The sequence below is a fragment of the Habropoda laboriosa genome, unplaced genomic scaffold, assembly GCF_001263275.1.
Source record: "Habropoda laboriosa isolate 0110345459 unplaced genomic scaffold, ASM126327v1 scaffold28, whole genome shotgun sequence".
Lineage (NCBI taxonomy): Eukaryota > Metazoa > Arthropoda > Insecta > Hymenoptera > Apidae > Habropoda > Habropoda laboriosa.
In genome coordinates this window covers 468,637-484,444 of record NW_017100174.1, presented here as the reverse complement: position 1 = coordinate 484,444, position 15,808 = coordinate 468,637, and the positions used below count along the sequence as shown (strand labels likewise).

The 15,808-nt window shown below is 37.0% G+C and overlaps 2 protein-coding genes across 2 annotated transcripts; both read right to left on the bottom strand.

Moving 5' to 3' along the window:
• Nucleotides 1–1,123: 1,123 nt before the first annotated feature.
• LOC108578781 (trypsin-7-like) lies at nt 1,124–3,962 on the bottom strand. The gene is made up of 7 exons (XM_017942172.1): nt 3,863–3,962; nt 3,655–3,731; nt 3,099–3,187; nt 2,870–3,011; nt 2,251–2,364; nt 2,013–2,153; nt 1,124–1,401 (listed from the first exon to the last, which is right to left on the bottom strand). Exons 1-7 carry the CDS (start codon nt 3,909–3,911, stop codon nt 1,258–1,260), a joined length of 756 nt encoding a protein of 251 aa, XP_017797661.1. The 5' UTR covers nt 3,912–3,962; the 3' UTR covers nt 1,124–1,257.
• A 2,268-nt stretch (nt 3,963–6,230) lies between these two features.
• On the bottom strand, nt 6,231–8,986 carry LOC108578780 (chymotrypsin-2-like). The gene is made up of 7 exons (XM_017942171.1): nt 8,898–8,986; nt 8,406–8,479; nt 8,133–8,227; nt 7,878–8,019; nt 7,663–7,776; nt 6,795–6,947; nt 6,231–6,678 (listed from the first exon to the last, which is right to left on the bottom strand). Exons 1-7 carry the CDS (start codon nt 8,944–8,946, stop codon nt 6,535–6,537), a joined length of 771 nt encoding a protein of 256 aa, XP_017797660.1. The 5' UTR covers nt 8,947–8,986; the 3' UTR covers nt 6,231–6,534.
• Between the last annotated feature and the right edge of the window lie 6,822 nt (nt 8,987–15,808).

Genomic DNA, 15,808 nt, shown 5'->3' with positions numbered 1-15,808 from the left:
TCCCTGCATAAACACAACAGCCGAATCAAAATGTAATCGACGTTAGCACAGCTGCCAATTCGTCGAAAATATTCGATTGTACCTGCACACACCGTTGCACGCGGAACAAAAAACTCGCTCAGTTGTTGATTATGGTTGATTAAACGATCGATAGGTTCGCGCAGTATCGACAGAACTTCAAAACGCTCTTTAACCCTTTCATTTCTGCTGACGTTAACAGGCGCTTTGGAAATTTCTTCACACCGCGCTATTCGAGCCTTTTTGGGGCACTTCTATTTTTATTCGATCCTTTGCACACTTCTGCACTATTTCATTTAGTGAAATAGATTTTGGAACAATGAAACAAGAAATTTTGCTACCGTCTGTCGCAGCGAAAGGGTTAATTCGTAAATAAACGAGTCACTCAGAAGCCGAAGTGACTAATTTTCCATAGAATGAAATTTATCGAATTTGTTTTATTTATGAAAAATTAAACACCAAGCTTTGATACTGAAATTGGGAGAATGTCAGAAAGTGGAGTTAATCATTTTGGTTTCTGAGTGTTTCAAATGTTAACCCTTTGCGGTCCAAATAGTCCACTTAGTCCGCACTCATTTGGTCACTCTCGAGCAGTACCATGTAGTTTCTCTTTATTTCAACGTTTCAACGTAATATCAGTTATAAAATACTAAGTTTCAGTGTAACATTAATGCATAAAAACTGGTTTATTATCATTTATAATTTATCGTTACACGATATCTGAAAGCAAAAATTCTTACGTCGAGTCAGACTCGAATCTTAATCTTCTCTCTTAGATCTTACTTAGATCTCGATAATAAGTAAACTTAACAATTTCCACGTTCTTTTATTGCAATAAAATTTCTTCTGCAACGTGTGCACAATTTAACTTGAATAAAAATAATATATTTACAATGGGCAATGAAAGTGTTTTACAGAGGAACGTTGCGCGACATTTGTTTTCAAAATGAATCCTCAATTTTGGTTTTTCGCTTTTTCTAGTTTGAAGAGCGCGAGCTCTTCCCGCGCGAAATTGGCTGCTTCGAACGCGTACAGGAATTTTAATATTTCCCTGTGATAAATCGTGGAATAACTTGTAAAATCAAATTTTTTTCGTCTTCTTTCGAACGACGAGTTTCTGAATCCGTGGACGTCGAGGAAGGAAGATCGAAGTAATTGTTGGATCGATTATACTTTTGCATTTTTAATTGGTACTCTGTTGGAAATCAGTATTGTATACTTTGTAGTATTCTCAACTTATTAGACTGCATGCTGTTGAATCCAAGACACGTAAGATGGAACGCGAGTGTAGACAGTTGGGTAGTTAGGGAGACCACATCCTCTCGACCAAGACACAATTCCCACGATTTTTCCATTAACTGTGAGAGGACCGCCAGAGTCACCCTGTAAACAAAATACCATTAATTAGAAAGAAAAATCTTAATTACGTATCTTTAATTTTGGTAAATATTTTGTATGTAAATTAATTCGGTGGCTTTCTTCACAAATTCTTGACGACTTTATCCACCCAAACCGTCATATTTGTTCTGACAGAGAATTCCTCGGTTATCCAATAAATGGAAAAATGATCACTCAATATAACAGAGATTATTTTGAAAATCAAAAGTGTTCGATTTTTGGTAAATAAACATTGAAGTTCGTGAGAAAAGAAATTAATTTTCACACCTAATAGTTATCCCTCTGTAATTCAATTTTTTCTTCGTTCATGAGAAACAAAATTACGGTTGACTATAATTTTGCATTTTGACAGAAGAAGCAAGAATTAGTAATTATTAATAACGTAATAGTGTAGCAATAAAGAAATAAAATGGGACTTAATATCCAGAATCGTTGTGGAGGGTTAACCCTTTCGCGAGAGAATTATTTTTTTGAGGAATTCGTTATTTATCTATTGATCATCGTGTCTGCAATGTTCATTTTTATTCGAGCACTCAAGTGGAACATGCGTGTCCCATTTGTCACGAAAGGGTTAAACAAGAGAAAGTGACACTTACTTGGCAAGCTCCTTTCTCGTTTGATGGATAATTGGCACAGATTTGCGTGTCGAAAATATTTCCGTAAGCCTTTTTGCAGACATTCTGGTCTGTGATGTAGATGCGTGCCTTTTGGAGTTGATTGGTAGTTGGTCCACCAGACTGTACAACGAAATAATCATTTAATATTGCATTTAGAACGTATATTACACGAAAATTGTAATTTTAATAGAGAACTTTGATATCAGTTAATACTTACTCGGAGTCTGCCCCATCCTGATACTACAGCCACTGAGTTAGCTGAGACAGCTTCGTTTAGTCTTGGTAGAGGCACGAAAGATATCTGTGAGCTTGGCACGAATGGTGTCTTTACCTATAGAAATCAAAAGACTTCAATGTTATAGTATTTTTTCATTTCTGAAATTTCAAAGCTTTTACTTTCTTCGTTAAATGATCTTTTTTTTTCTATTTGATTGCAGTTAACCCTCTCACTAAGGCACCCTCGAGAAAAACAAATTATATAGTTTATTAAAAGCACTATATTTTCAGTGTAAAATTATCTAAATAATTAAAAGTCTGAAAAATTTCGATTGTCATTTTTTATCAAATTTTGTTAAACTTTTTAATAAATTTTAATACTCGACACAAAACGATCTGTTATATTCCATCTTTCGCATTTCTTTCTCTGTTTCACCAAAACTACTTCGTACACCGCTAAAAATGCAGAATATGAATTTATGCAAAACAAGCAATGTCTGCATTTTTTGGCGGTAAATTTGAAAAAAATCTGAGCGTTAAGTGATTAAAGGCGTATGTATGCGCACTTAATCAAAATTCACAGCGAAAGGGTAAAGCAAAATTGAATCACAATTAGATACCTTGATCAGCGCGATATCGTTGATCCAGTTATTAGACGGATTGTATTTTTCGTGTTTGACAATCTTCTCAGCTTTATGCACCGAGGGCCGACTTTGCAGGTTTATGGTTCCAGCGATAACGTCGATATTCTCAGCTTTTTGGCTGTTAACAATGTTACAAACCATGTAATGTTGCTTGTGTTACGATAACGATCGAGGATTCTGCCTGATGGGAAATTAGGAAACTTACTTCTCGACGCAGTGAGCTGCTGTGAGGACGTAGTTTGCATTAAGTACCGACCCACCACAGAAATGACGTCCTTGAGTTTGCAGAGATACCTTTAACGTTAAAGTGGTATTTTTCAATAAATTCTGCCGTTTTATTTCTTTCCTCGATCTCTATCTAACGTTAATTCACTTAAGATACACGATACCGCGAAACACTGTTTCCTTCTCGCGTCTCTCCTTCCATTTTCGTGCGCGTTAAACCCTTTGGACTCCTTTATCGAGTGTGACTCGACATCAGTTTTATTCACAGGTACGAATGAAATAATTTTTAAATTGCCAATTTAAATATCCATTATACTTTGCAGTATTTTTTTTACTTGGATGAGCAATAGGTTAATGCTATTTTCAATATAATTAGTAAAATAAAATAAAAAGAAATTGTTTAAATTGCTTCCTATCGACCAAATGTCTTTCGAAGTGCATTTCAGATAAAATTCTTAAAATAACAGGTAGTTATTGAAAAGAAAATTTATAAAAAAATTCCGAGTTTAAAGGGTTAACGAAGGATTTACACGTACCTGGTATGGAATTTCGCCTGCTTTCACATTTTCACCGTTCACGATCCTAGGATCCAGGTCCAGGGTCAACGAAGCGGCTGTAAATTGCGGCAGGGCGACGTGATTAGTATAATCGAAGTTTAAGGTTACGGTAATTCTAATCGAGATTCTTATCTACGGTGGAACAAGTTAAGTATCTGTTAACGGAGGAATCTGCTTGGTTACTTACCGTTAGCTGTGGCCAACGCTGCCAAGAGAATAAGTATCATCGTGGTCATATTTGCAGTATCAATACGAGAATGATAAATTTGCGAAGCGACCTGTTCGTTATATACTACCCGTTAGATCGTAATCTTTTAAAAGTAAACCGTGATTGACAAATCGTCTTTATCTCGATCACGATCAAGATTAATTTCGTGCCAGCATCTATATCAATTTGCACCTAAGTATACGTCGTTTTATCGTTTCTTTCGATAAGCAACATCGATTGCCAGAGATTATTCGTCTGTATTGGACGAAATGTAGGTAAATAGAAATTTCACGGCGATTACAGTCTGACGGGTTTCTAAATCTGCCTGAGAATGTAAACAAGTATCTCTGGTGGATTGTTGAAATATCGTCAAATGTACGGAAAATACGTTTCTCAATCAAACACGAAAAATATTGATTTTTCGTAGCTTCAATTAAGGTAAATAATGTTGTGAAATTGTATTTTTATATTTACGCGCTGGAAAAAGAATCGAATAACTGAATTTAACTTGGTTTACAATAACCTACGTTTTATAAAACTATCTTATTCACTCATTCGATTCGTTCCCTCTCTTCCATTCACATTCCCTCGTACTCTACTAACTTATCGCCCTACTTATTACCCATTAATTGTTACCCCTCCCTTATACTTTAATATTCTCTTTGGTGTTCTCAGCCACTCTCTCTTTTCCAGCTTCTCGAGCCACTCTACAATCTTTCTGTCCTGCCTCCCATTCGCTACGTCTTCCATCCTGATATCCCTGTCGGTTTCTTTGCAGTCCCCTGTTAAATGTTCCAGATTTCCGAATCTATCACCACACAAATCGCATCTCCTTCCTTCCTCCTCTTCCCAGTACTTGTTCCAGTTTTCTAAATTCCCGTGTCTCGCTTGGGCTATTGTTATATACATGTATATGTTATTAAAAAAAATTTTTTTTTACGCCTCATAGTACTAATAAGTAATATCTAAAAGTACAAGTTGCAATTTTAATTCCTGTCCTTGTAATAAATTCCCAAAAAACGTTATATTTTTACCAAATCTGACTGCCTAGTCCCCTTAACTTCTAGCCTATTCCTTCTTTGCTCAAGTAGTCCTGTAGTTCTCATGTATTTGTACCTAATGTTGTATTTGGATTGTTCTATTTTTGTGTATTGCCTCTGTTGTTGTACTGATAACTGTATTATCATTGTGTGATAATCTGAACGAGGTTTGGCACTCTCTTGATACTCTTAATTAATTAACAAAAGATTTGAAAAAAAGATAATCGCATGTAATTAAATGTCCATTCCCTTTGTTTATTATCGTGGACTTATCTGATTAATCCAGCTTTCACAATTAACCGGATTATTCTCTCAGCCCTTATCTCTCTTGTATTCACCTTATATCTAACGTCGGATATTCGAAGATTAGTATTTAATCGCTGTTTTCTTTGTAATCTTCAAATACTTCGCTTTACGAAGAAACATCGACAATTTGATTTCTTCAGCTTTCATTGCAAAGATCTATGATTTAAAAAATAATTTACAGAAAGTTGTTGAATTGAAATTATTGCAATAACTAGGCTGGTAAATAAACTGTATCTTTTCTGATCTATCTATCAAGTTTCGATGGTTAGGATCGGATAGTAGGATCCCTAAATTTCAACACAGGGTCAGTTCATTCTTATTGGTTCAGAGGAGCCTCGTTTTCTTGGCACAGAGGAAGAAATACGTTCTCTGGTTTTTCATAGTCTCGCCTGATGTGAACACCGGAACGATTTCGTGGCAACTCACGGTTTATGTTCTCTCCTACTGCTATTCGTTACCAAATAATTTCTGCAATTTTATCGTAAAACTTTTCAATTTTCAGAAATTCTGAATTTAAATTATAATTTCCTTTAAATTCACTCATAATTGCGAAACGAATTTAAATTACAGCAAATTCTATACAATTCTTGTAGTCGATATGTTTATTTTTAATAGAAAAACTGATTTGGCAAAATACAAGAAATTCACACGAAGGTATCGAATAAGTGATTTATTTCGATAGAAAACAAATGTATGTGGAGTTAAGAATAAAATACAGGTGATTATTAATTAAAATGTACAAATAACAATAATATACGCAATCGCTCTCCCTCGCAACTTTTCCCGCGCTTCTCAATTTTACAATCAACACTCTCGTTCATCCCTTACAGCCAGCCAATTCGTGGGCCACTCGCCGCTGGGGCTTTTTTCCTTTAGGCTTGGCTTTCATCCCTTGCCGCCCACTTTCTTTCTTCTACTTAAGGCTACGTTTTCTTAAAATTACAATACTGCATATAGGACATATAAGATATTCTTTCGGATGAAACAGGTGTTACTTTCTGTTGGATTATTAGGAGAAACGAGTGTATGTCTGTGACAAAACTCTGATACGTTTTTTTCCTCAGCGTCTTGTCGATGTTTGTTTTATCGATTGCGTAGCGACGTGCCTTCCTCGCGTATCAAAATAAACAAGTATTTATAATTCAAATAATATCTTTTCATTTATTGCCATAAATTCTTATACTTTCATTTCACAAAACGTCACAGCGTCGCGATGAACTCTCATTTCGGTTGTTAGAAATGTTCAAGCCTTGCGTTCGCGTTTTTCACTTCGTCTACTCGCGGTCTGTGTTTCATTTGCCGGGTCTACTTGGAGTTTGCTTTTATCCAATCAAGATGAGACGCCACACGGGTGTAGACTGTGGGGTAATCAGTGAGGGCGCAGCCCATTGCCCAAGAAACCAGACCAGTGAGTGTTCCGTTGACGGTCAAGGGGCCACCAGAATCACCCTGTGTAGAAAAAATAGTATACTGTATTTTCGAGAACAATTTCAGCGAGTTTGCCCAGTGAAATTTCGGGGGAAAAATGATCGTAGAGTAGTGTGACTCCAAGGGATGAAACTTACATGGCAAGATCCCTTCTCAACGCTTGGGTCGTAAGCGCAAATGTGCGAATCGTAGATGTTGTAATGACGTTTGTTGTACATTAGCTTGCAATAGTCTTGGCTGGCAACCAAGATGTTTACACGTTGTAGGTAAATAGTCGTGGGACCACCTTGCTGTAATTAGATAAATTTGTACGTAAATAGGTTGATTAGTAATTCAACAGGTTTAGGTACAAGATTCGTGCATTGAAAGTGTATTTAAAAGAAAAGTAGTACATATACGTATGGAGAGAAGTTAGTATAATATATTCTGTAATAAAAAAAAAAAAGAAAACAAATATTTAATATATGGAGAAAAGTTAATATAATACGCAGTGTATTAAAAGAAAAACTTAATGTATGCAGAGAAGTTAATACGTTCCGTGCCGGACCGATTTTCGGTGACTTTCCGTTCACGCCGCGTGGGTCGTATGAGTCTCACATTGTCGAGACTAACAGTTTTGCTTTTCGCCCTATATGTCTTCCAATATTTATAAGATTGCAAAAATCATTGTTATCGAGAAAAAGGTAACGTTTAAGATATGCTATAGAGCAAAGGAAAAATTTTTGTTTCAACAAATTATCGCCGTAGTTGCATAGTTTAAGTTAGCGGAAGGAAAAGGCCGAAATATCAGATGGCCTGAACGGAAAGACCAGAGTGGGGCGTATGCGAACGTGTTAATATAACACGCAGTGTATTCAAAAAAAAATATTCAAGATACGGAGAGAAGTTGATATAATATATAGTGTATAATATATAGTGTAAAAAAAGAAAAACAATATAATACACAGTGTATCTAAAAAGAAGAGAGAAAAATAATATATAGAGAGAAGTTAATGATTTACAAACCCAAAGTCTGCCCCATCCAGAAACCCTCGCGATTTGATTGGGGGCAATGACCACGTCTGGTGACGGAAGGCGGACGAAATCAACATTCTTCGATTTCACGAAGGGTTTGTCGACCTGTAAGCAATAGACAACAACGACGTAAGAGTGTTTGTCCAGTTTCACCTACCGATACCTTGAGAGTGTGAAAAAAGAAAAAAAATGTACGTCTAACTTACCTTCAACAACGCGATGTCATTTATCCACGAGTCGCTAGAGTCGTATTTCTCATGAACGATCACTTTCACAACGTTACGTTGAGAATCCGGCTTCGACAGATCTATCGTGCCAGCAACAACTTGGATGGAGCTCGCCGATTTCCTTTCAACAAACAAAATTCCCCTCTGTGATTTTTCATTCTTCCGGTTTTTCCGTAAAAGTCTCCCTTCCCTGTGTAATAACATCTCGAATGCAAATTTTCTCGGAATGCTTACCCGCTGACACAGTGAGCTGCAGTGATGACATAATTTTGACTGAGAACGGAGCCACCGCAAAAGTGGAACGCGCTGCCTTTGTTTTGAAGGGACACCTAGAGAAGAGAAGGAAGTGATTTCGATAACTCGAGAAGATTCGAAGAAGAGTTTTCATTTTATTGGAAGAAAATACCGAGCTTTCGGAGAAATCTTATTTTTCCATACTTTTTTTAGTCTGATCTGACTTCTTCTTTGAGAAGAGAAAGGACGTGGTTCGTTATTAAAACAACTGACCTGAAAAGGGATTTCCCCTGGCAAAGCATCCTCCCCGTTCACGATTCTTGGATCATACTTGGGCAGCACCCCAGCTGTGTAAATAGTAATGGTACACAATAATTAGTAGCTAGTGATTACGGATGGAACGTTGCTCATTATGCAGCTGCCGCTGGTTGCTTTACTTATTAGCTATATTTAATCGCGCAAATTGCTGTCATAGAGCACGCTCGCGATGGACCGAATTTTCTAGCCATTTCAGCGCGTTCCTGATTGAAAATCAACCACGCTTGTCGAAAGTCGGTCAACTTTTTATTAAATGAATAACTTTATAATAACTTTTTAAATAATTCAATAAATAAGTCAAGTAGACTGAATAATTTTTTGATTCAATTCTAAGTTTCCGAGTATTAAAAAACATTTGTCAGTGTGTCGAATAAAATATGGTAAATAGGTATGAGACATTTTGGAACAAAAACATGAGAGACAGGTGTGAAAATAGAAAACACTCACCATTGGAGATGGATAGGAGAGCAAGAAGTGACACCGTTGTCAAAAACATGTTTCTGTTTCAGTTGCTCACTGCAGACTGCTATGAAATCTCGTGGATAACAATATTTTATATACGGCGGTGTAGTCTTTCAAAACTGCGAAACTTTAAATCCCCCATCTTCAGAGATTAGATACATCCCCGATTTGCGTTGTATCAATACGTTGATTTCGTCGCTATTCTAACGTGTCACGATTAATTATTGCCTGATAACATTACCGACACTCGACACCGATAACTCGAGTGGTACAGACTGTTTTCTCTGTTCGTTCAACCTTTCACCGAAATTCTTATATCTGATTGTACACTGCTCGAAGACGTTTAACCCCTTTACGCTCATATTTTTCTCAACTTGATCAGTCAAACATGATCAATTTCATTTATTTTTTTCAATTATTCCCTGAGCGTGTGAAAATAAGTTTGCCGTTTATTTACAATGCTGTGACTTAAATTTTTGCAGTATGAAAATTGAAAGAAAATAATGAAAGAAAATTGCACTATGTTATGGTTCTCCATAGTTTGTCATGGTTTACGGATCAACTTACTCCAATTGTGGTTTTCGTGTTTATCAAAAGCAATTAGTTTCTTGATTAATAAATACAAATATTTCAGTTGGCTAGATAATTAATTATAATTTTCTGTTCATCTTTAATTATTGAAAGCGTTTCGCCCAAAAATTGCGAATTAACCAGAATAATTCCTGTACAAGACTGCACAGTTTTCACTTCAAGTTTTACGTCAATAGCTTGAAATTAAATCTTAAATAAGAGGAAAATAAATTTTAACTTGAATTTTTTCTTAATTAATAAATTTGACAAAAAAAAGGGTATTAAAAATACTAAAATAACTGTTATTGTTGATATATCAATGAAGATTATTACGCATGATTGTTGTGTATCCGTCTCACACAGTATTTTAAAAGAATACGAGATTGTTTAGCCGCAATACATTTCGTGACGTCATCTTTGGATTTTCCGTGAGATGTTAATCCCAATTGGACAGGTACTTGATGGGCAAATATCGATACGATAAGAGGAAATCGTTGAAACAGTGATTACTACGGGTTTTATTAAAAGTCAATTTATCTTCGAGCATATTTTAGCCTATCTGTGCGTGTATACTACTACTTAAAGACTAGAGTATGCTTTTATTCATTGATCTCAATTTTCTCTCGCGTCCCGACACGAAAATATTATTTATTTATCATATTTGTTTGTTTGGAACATTTTCAACAATTTCAATTCTATTTAATTTCACCTTTCAATATTTTATATCATCCAATTTTCATATCAAAGATCACTTCTCGTCGTATTTTCTTCCATTCCATTTTCATTTCAAACATCATTTCACGTCATATTTTCTTTCACTCAATTTTCACTTCAAAGATCTGTTACTAGCCAAAAGAAATTGATTAAATTATTTTCTCAAGTGTGCATATTAAGTTCCAAAGATTTATCGAAATTTCGTTACGGTTAATCGTCGTGTGTCTATTTTCTTCTTCGTATTTATGATCCAAGAATTGTTGTTAATTCAAATTTATCGTTGCACGAGAATACAACTTTTAAACGTGTCAAGTAACATACGGATATTGTTTTCGAAATCTCGGCAAGATAAGATTTACAATCGTACATTTAACGAAAGAACTCAGATTCACATCTGCGTACCTTACAAAATATCAATCACTGTGCTTAACAATAAAGACATCGATGTTTCTAAATTGAAACTGCTTGCTTAACTTATTCTACAAGCAACTTTATCCCAGTCATTTCCTGAATAATCGTTAAATGGAATTCCAAGAAGATTATCGATAACAGTTGGAATAGTTATTAATCGAAGGAAAAATTGATTGAATCGAGTATCAGATTCACAGATTAACCGGATAAGAAGGAACAAAGGGCAACAGGAAATCAATAAGGTCAATGTTTACAAATGGTGTTTGATGTTTCAGTAGATAAAACTTTACATTGGCAGAAATACGCGAATAACGTTAAAAGAAAAAGGCTCTCGAGATTTCATTGTAAAAACATATTTATCGATTCGTTCTAAAAAAAAAAAAAGATAACAGCATTCATCCAGACATATTTCATTTATTTCGTTGAACTCCGTCATTTTACCAAGTTATTTATACATTTTTCTTCTTCCTCGGATACACAAGAGATACCTTATCTTAAATAGAAACGGAATTGATTGCACCACAAGTGTTTAGATTTAACAATTTAATCTTCCGAATACTTTGCAATGCGCAATTCAGTAGTTCAAATTATCGTACGGCTGATAACAGTCGATATATGTAGCACATCGATAAGTCAGTTATTGCTTATTCACTGTTACTCTCGTACATGTGTCAACAATATCTTCGGTCGATCTTACAATTTCCCAAGAACAATTAAGATTAGGCCAGATCGACGAAACTGGCGTGATTCGTTTGCCGTTGTATTCTTCAGATTGAAGTTTTCAATGCGCGTTCTAATGTTCCTCCATTGCCAGGAGGGTTTGAAACCTCGGTTGGTCGTGGAAGAAGAAAATAGAGGAGGTGAGGATTGGAGGAAGAGGTGAGGGGAAGAAAGTTGCATTTCGTCCTGGGCTTTCTAGTGAACTCGTCACTAACAAGGAGAGGACCCGAGGTGTTATACCGACTTTTTAACGAGCTTTCGCACAATGATAGAGCTTCCAATTCTGAAGCTAGTGGTTCCTGGTTTTGGGAGTAGACGGCTATTTAACCTCTTGAAGCGCGTGCCTGTGTCTTACACGTGTACAATTGAACCTCGAAAAGGTGCAGTTCTGTTTAATTATTTTATTTCGCTGTTTATATTGTGTTACACTTTCTGCTCTGTGGCGAAAATGGGAAGTAAATGGGAAACTACACGCCTGGGAAATAATTGAAAAATAGTGAAACTGACCGTTTTTAGCATATCAAGTTGTGAAAAAAATTTGAGGGCTAATAGGCTAATTAAGTGGGAGAACTGTGTCTTAGCTGTGGAGGAAAGTTAGATTCAGGTTAGAAGTTGTACAAATAGAATTTTTGACGAGGACTAGTGATAAGGGTCAATGGTTCGTCCTTCTAGAGTTTCTTCCTGCATATGAATAGCAATTGAGGACCTCGCGGTAAGAGGGCTGTAGCTCAATTTTTCATAGTTTCTTAGTTATGATGTGTGATATACGTAAAAAGAATTCTACATTGTTCGGTGTAAGTCTGATGCAAATCCGATAACAAACGAGCGATTTATTGTAAATTTTGGACCTGCATCCATTATTGTTTTGTGTCCTTTTTAATGTTGAATTAAAACAATAATTTTATAAACACTTTTCTCTAACTTACTCGAAGTTGGTAATAATTGAGTTGCACCCCTTTAGCTGCAAGGTTTTCAATTGACGTGTCATAAGCGCGAAGCCGAGTTTTTCTGTCAACCCTGTAACGGGTACATTGACAATTTTCTCACTTTATGAAGGCAGCAAGTTGATATCGAACATTGACCAAGACCCTAATTTTATCGGCAGTTTTGGCCTCTCACCAAAATTCATTCCTCCGAAGAAACCGATATTCAACCTGTTAATGCCCGTGGTTGTGGCGATGAACTTTCGAGCCTTGTAATGTTTGCACGATGTTGTGCCGTCTAGATAATGATTCGAAGGACCACCCAATATGATTGGGACTTGTAGATTGAACTGGTTGCTCCTTGGTTCTCCTTGTGGTTGTTCTACGACTACTCGACGACTGACTCTCCGACGTCGCGTCTCGGACGTCCGTGAGAGGGATTTTTTCTTAGGACACGGTGATTGGTTAATGGTGAACAATTGCATTTACCAATCAGCATGTCACCTTGTCACCTTGGAAGGGTGGGAGACGGTCGCGAGGGGTGGACGGAAAGTCCCAAAAATCTGGAATTTCCTCCGGGTGACTCATCGGCAAGCGGACCGTCACATACAGATATGCCGTTTATGGTATGTTCGTAGGCTATTGAGCGCGAGGGACACAAATTACTAAAAATCTAGCAAAGCAATTCTAGTGACCCTCGCAGGATGTAATTAGACTCGTGCAAGCAATAAACGAAAATCCTGAGCTCAAAAATAACTGTTCCCGGTCGATCGTGCTATAAACCGTTTCTACAGAAAACCTAACACAACCCCTTGGAGGGGTACCACGAACCCAAAACAAAGGGAACAAGGAATTTTGCGGAATCAGAATAGATCAAAGAGTTAAGCTAGAAACATTTATGACAGCGAAGTGAAGAATAAGCTCGGACAACCCAACCAGTTGCTAAATCTACACAATTCTGCTTAAACATTGTGTCGGAACGAAACACAACTCGTTCATAGTCTGCTATTGCGATATCATTAGTATCGTTCGTCGTGTCTTATTGCTTTTAAATTTCATGTTTCCTTATCAACATTTCTCTTGCTTTCGCTATAGCATTACACGTTTCCGTTCTCTTTGATACTTCAGAGATAAACTATTTCACTAGCTCACTCGTACCATTCATTACATCAACGCATCGCACGAAATGAGTAAGCACCGTACTTCTAGAGCTGCGCTTTACTCGTCACCATTCGATAGCCAGTGCCTTATTAGGAGCATAATTGTATCACTCGTTGCTTATTCTTTTCTTCTTCTCGTCTCTCCCTCCATTTTTCCCCTCTCTTTCACTTCAGCCGCTGAATTATTCGAAGTATCCGCTCTTAAAATATCGATTTCTACCAAAGCGCAGACGGAATGAACGATTCAAAGGTTGTCCGAGGAAAACGAGGACTCTCCAGGCAAGAGTGTTCGTGTGAATTATTCGAGAGCGCAGTTTTCTTCTGTCGGTGGAAAAAGAGGTTGGATTTTCATGAAACACCGGAACGAGAAGTGTCATTTCAAGGGGACGTGGTTTCTTAAAGGAAGCCCTCTAAATTCCTTTCCCTGTCGCGTATAAACCCGCACGGCTTTACAAAGAAAACGCATCTAATTGCTTCATTTGCCGCGGAGAGGAACCCGCTTTTTCTCCGTCCGTTTGCATGCAACAGGGTGTTTTTATTGTCTCGAATATCGACGAACGTTTTTGCTGCGGAAGCGAAACACGGTTTTGTTAACCGTGCGTGAAAATGATTAATTTCATCGGAAATTTCGTTCGTTCTTTGTTCTTCTTTTTCATCATTTACGACTGGAAATTTTTCATTTCGAAACGTTGTTGTGTGAAAATGTCAGCTGTAGAAATGTTGGTGTATACATTTCAAAAATCTCGAACAACGAGTCAGTCGTCCAGTTGCTATACAAGATTTACTCAAAAAGTGACAATCAGTCGTGAACGACCAAAGCGAGTGTTTCTTTTTCTAACGAAAAGTGTTGTAACACGAATCTGTTTTTAGATGTAGTAAATTGTGCATTATGTAGGAAGTTAGGCTTCAAATTAACGAAGGAGGACTATCTCGTTTTCACCAGTTGGTGAATTGTCAACCTTCAATTTAAATATACCACGTGCTCGTAAGTTTCTTCTATTCATTTCATTCGAGTCGACGAAATTCCAATTTCACGGTTTCCTTTCAAATTCGAAGTTTTACATCAAACTGAAGAAAGTGAAACTTATCGTTCTCCCCTAAGTCAATGAGTCAATGAAATTCACATTTTACACGTATCTTCTTAATAATTACGTCCTGTGTGATCATTTTTAAAGCACAGTGTACACAGGCCCACGTCACAGTTCTGATAACAACTTTCTAACTTTTTTCCTGAAAGTCTCTCTCGAGTTGAACTTATTAAAATTCGTTATTTAACGCGCTGCCCGAATCTCACTCGTGATAAACGTCAAAGAATTAGCGAATGTGACGAAACCTTTCAGTGCACACATGTGATCACGCGACGTGTAAAATTTTAACGGAAGAAAAAAAAGAAAAAATAGCAGAACGAGCATTTGTAAGAGGCTAATACATTGTGATAGAGCATGTGCGTACAAATAGCCGTTATTGTTCCCCTCATAATGGCCACGTCGAACGGTAATTACCGGTGGTCGCAGAGAATGCACATTGATCCTTTTTAGTTCGCCGGATGGCACCGGAAACGGGAGCAACACGTGAAGCTCCGCTCTCTCAAGAGAGGATGGCGTATTGATCCTTACAGCACCACCTGACCTTCCATCCTTTTTCAACCGGCGGCATTATCCTTTCTAAATCTAGCATCAAAAGAGGGGGGCCGTAATTGCAATTAGATTCATCGTATTAACTGTTCGTTTACCTTCGAGATTAATATAACGGACGGATATGGAAAGTGGGAGAAAAAATTTCGACGGCTCTTTCAGCTGCTCGAACGTTATCGACCCGAACGTGTCGAGTTGTTCTTGCTTGAACCAAGAGGTGAGATGGTGCCATTTAACGGTTTAGACACCGCACGAATAACAACCGAATTCATGGAAAAATCTTCGAACGGGAGCAGATTTATATAGGAAGTTGGCGAAGATATCGAAAGTAATCTTCTTGCGTTATTAAGGTCGAGGCCACAACTTACGGCCATTTCACGTGGATATACGTCTTCTTACGTTCTTTACGGATCAATAATTCACAACGGACCTACGATCCTCTTTATCCTCCTCACAATTGTCACGAACACGGTCAAACGTCTTTCCGTGAAGAATTCTTCTCGGAGATGCGGTTATTAATTGTAAATATGCGGAGTGATTCGTTTAAGTGGAAAATAATTATTTAGAGTGAAGTAAGAGTGTCCAAAAAGCAGATAAAGTGACCCAAAAAAGAATTTTCCTTTTTTTTTTCAAAATTTCAGAATCATCGATGTGCTTTGAAATTTTGATCTGAAGATAATCAATATTTTATACTCTATATTTTTTGCAATGGAGAATAATTATTTAGAATAAAGTGAGAATGTCCAAAGGACCAAACAAACTGC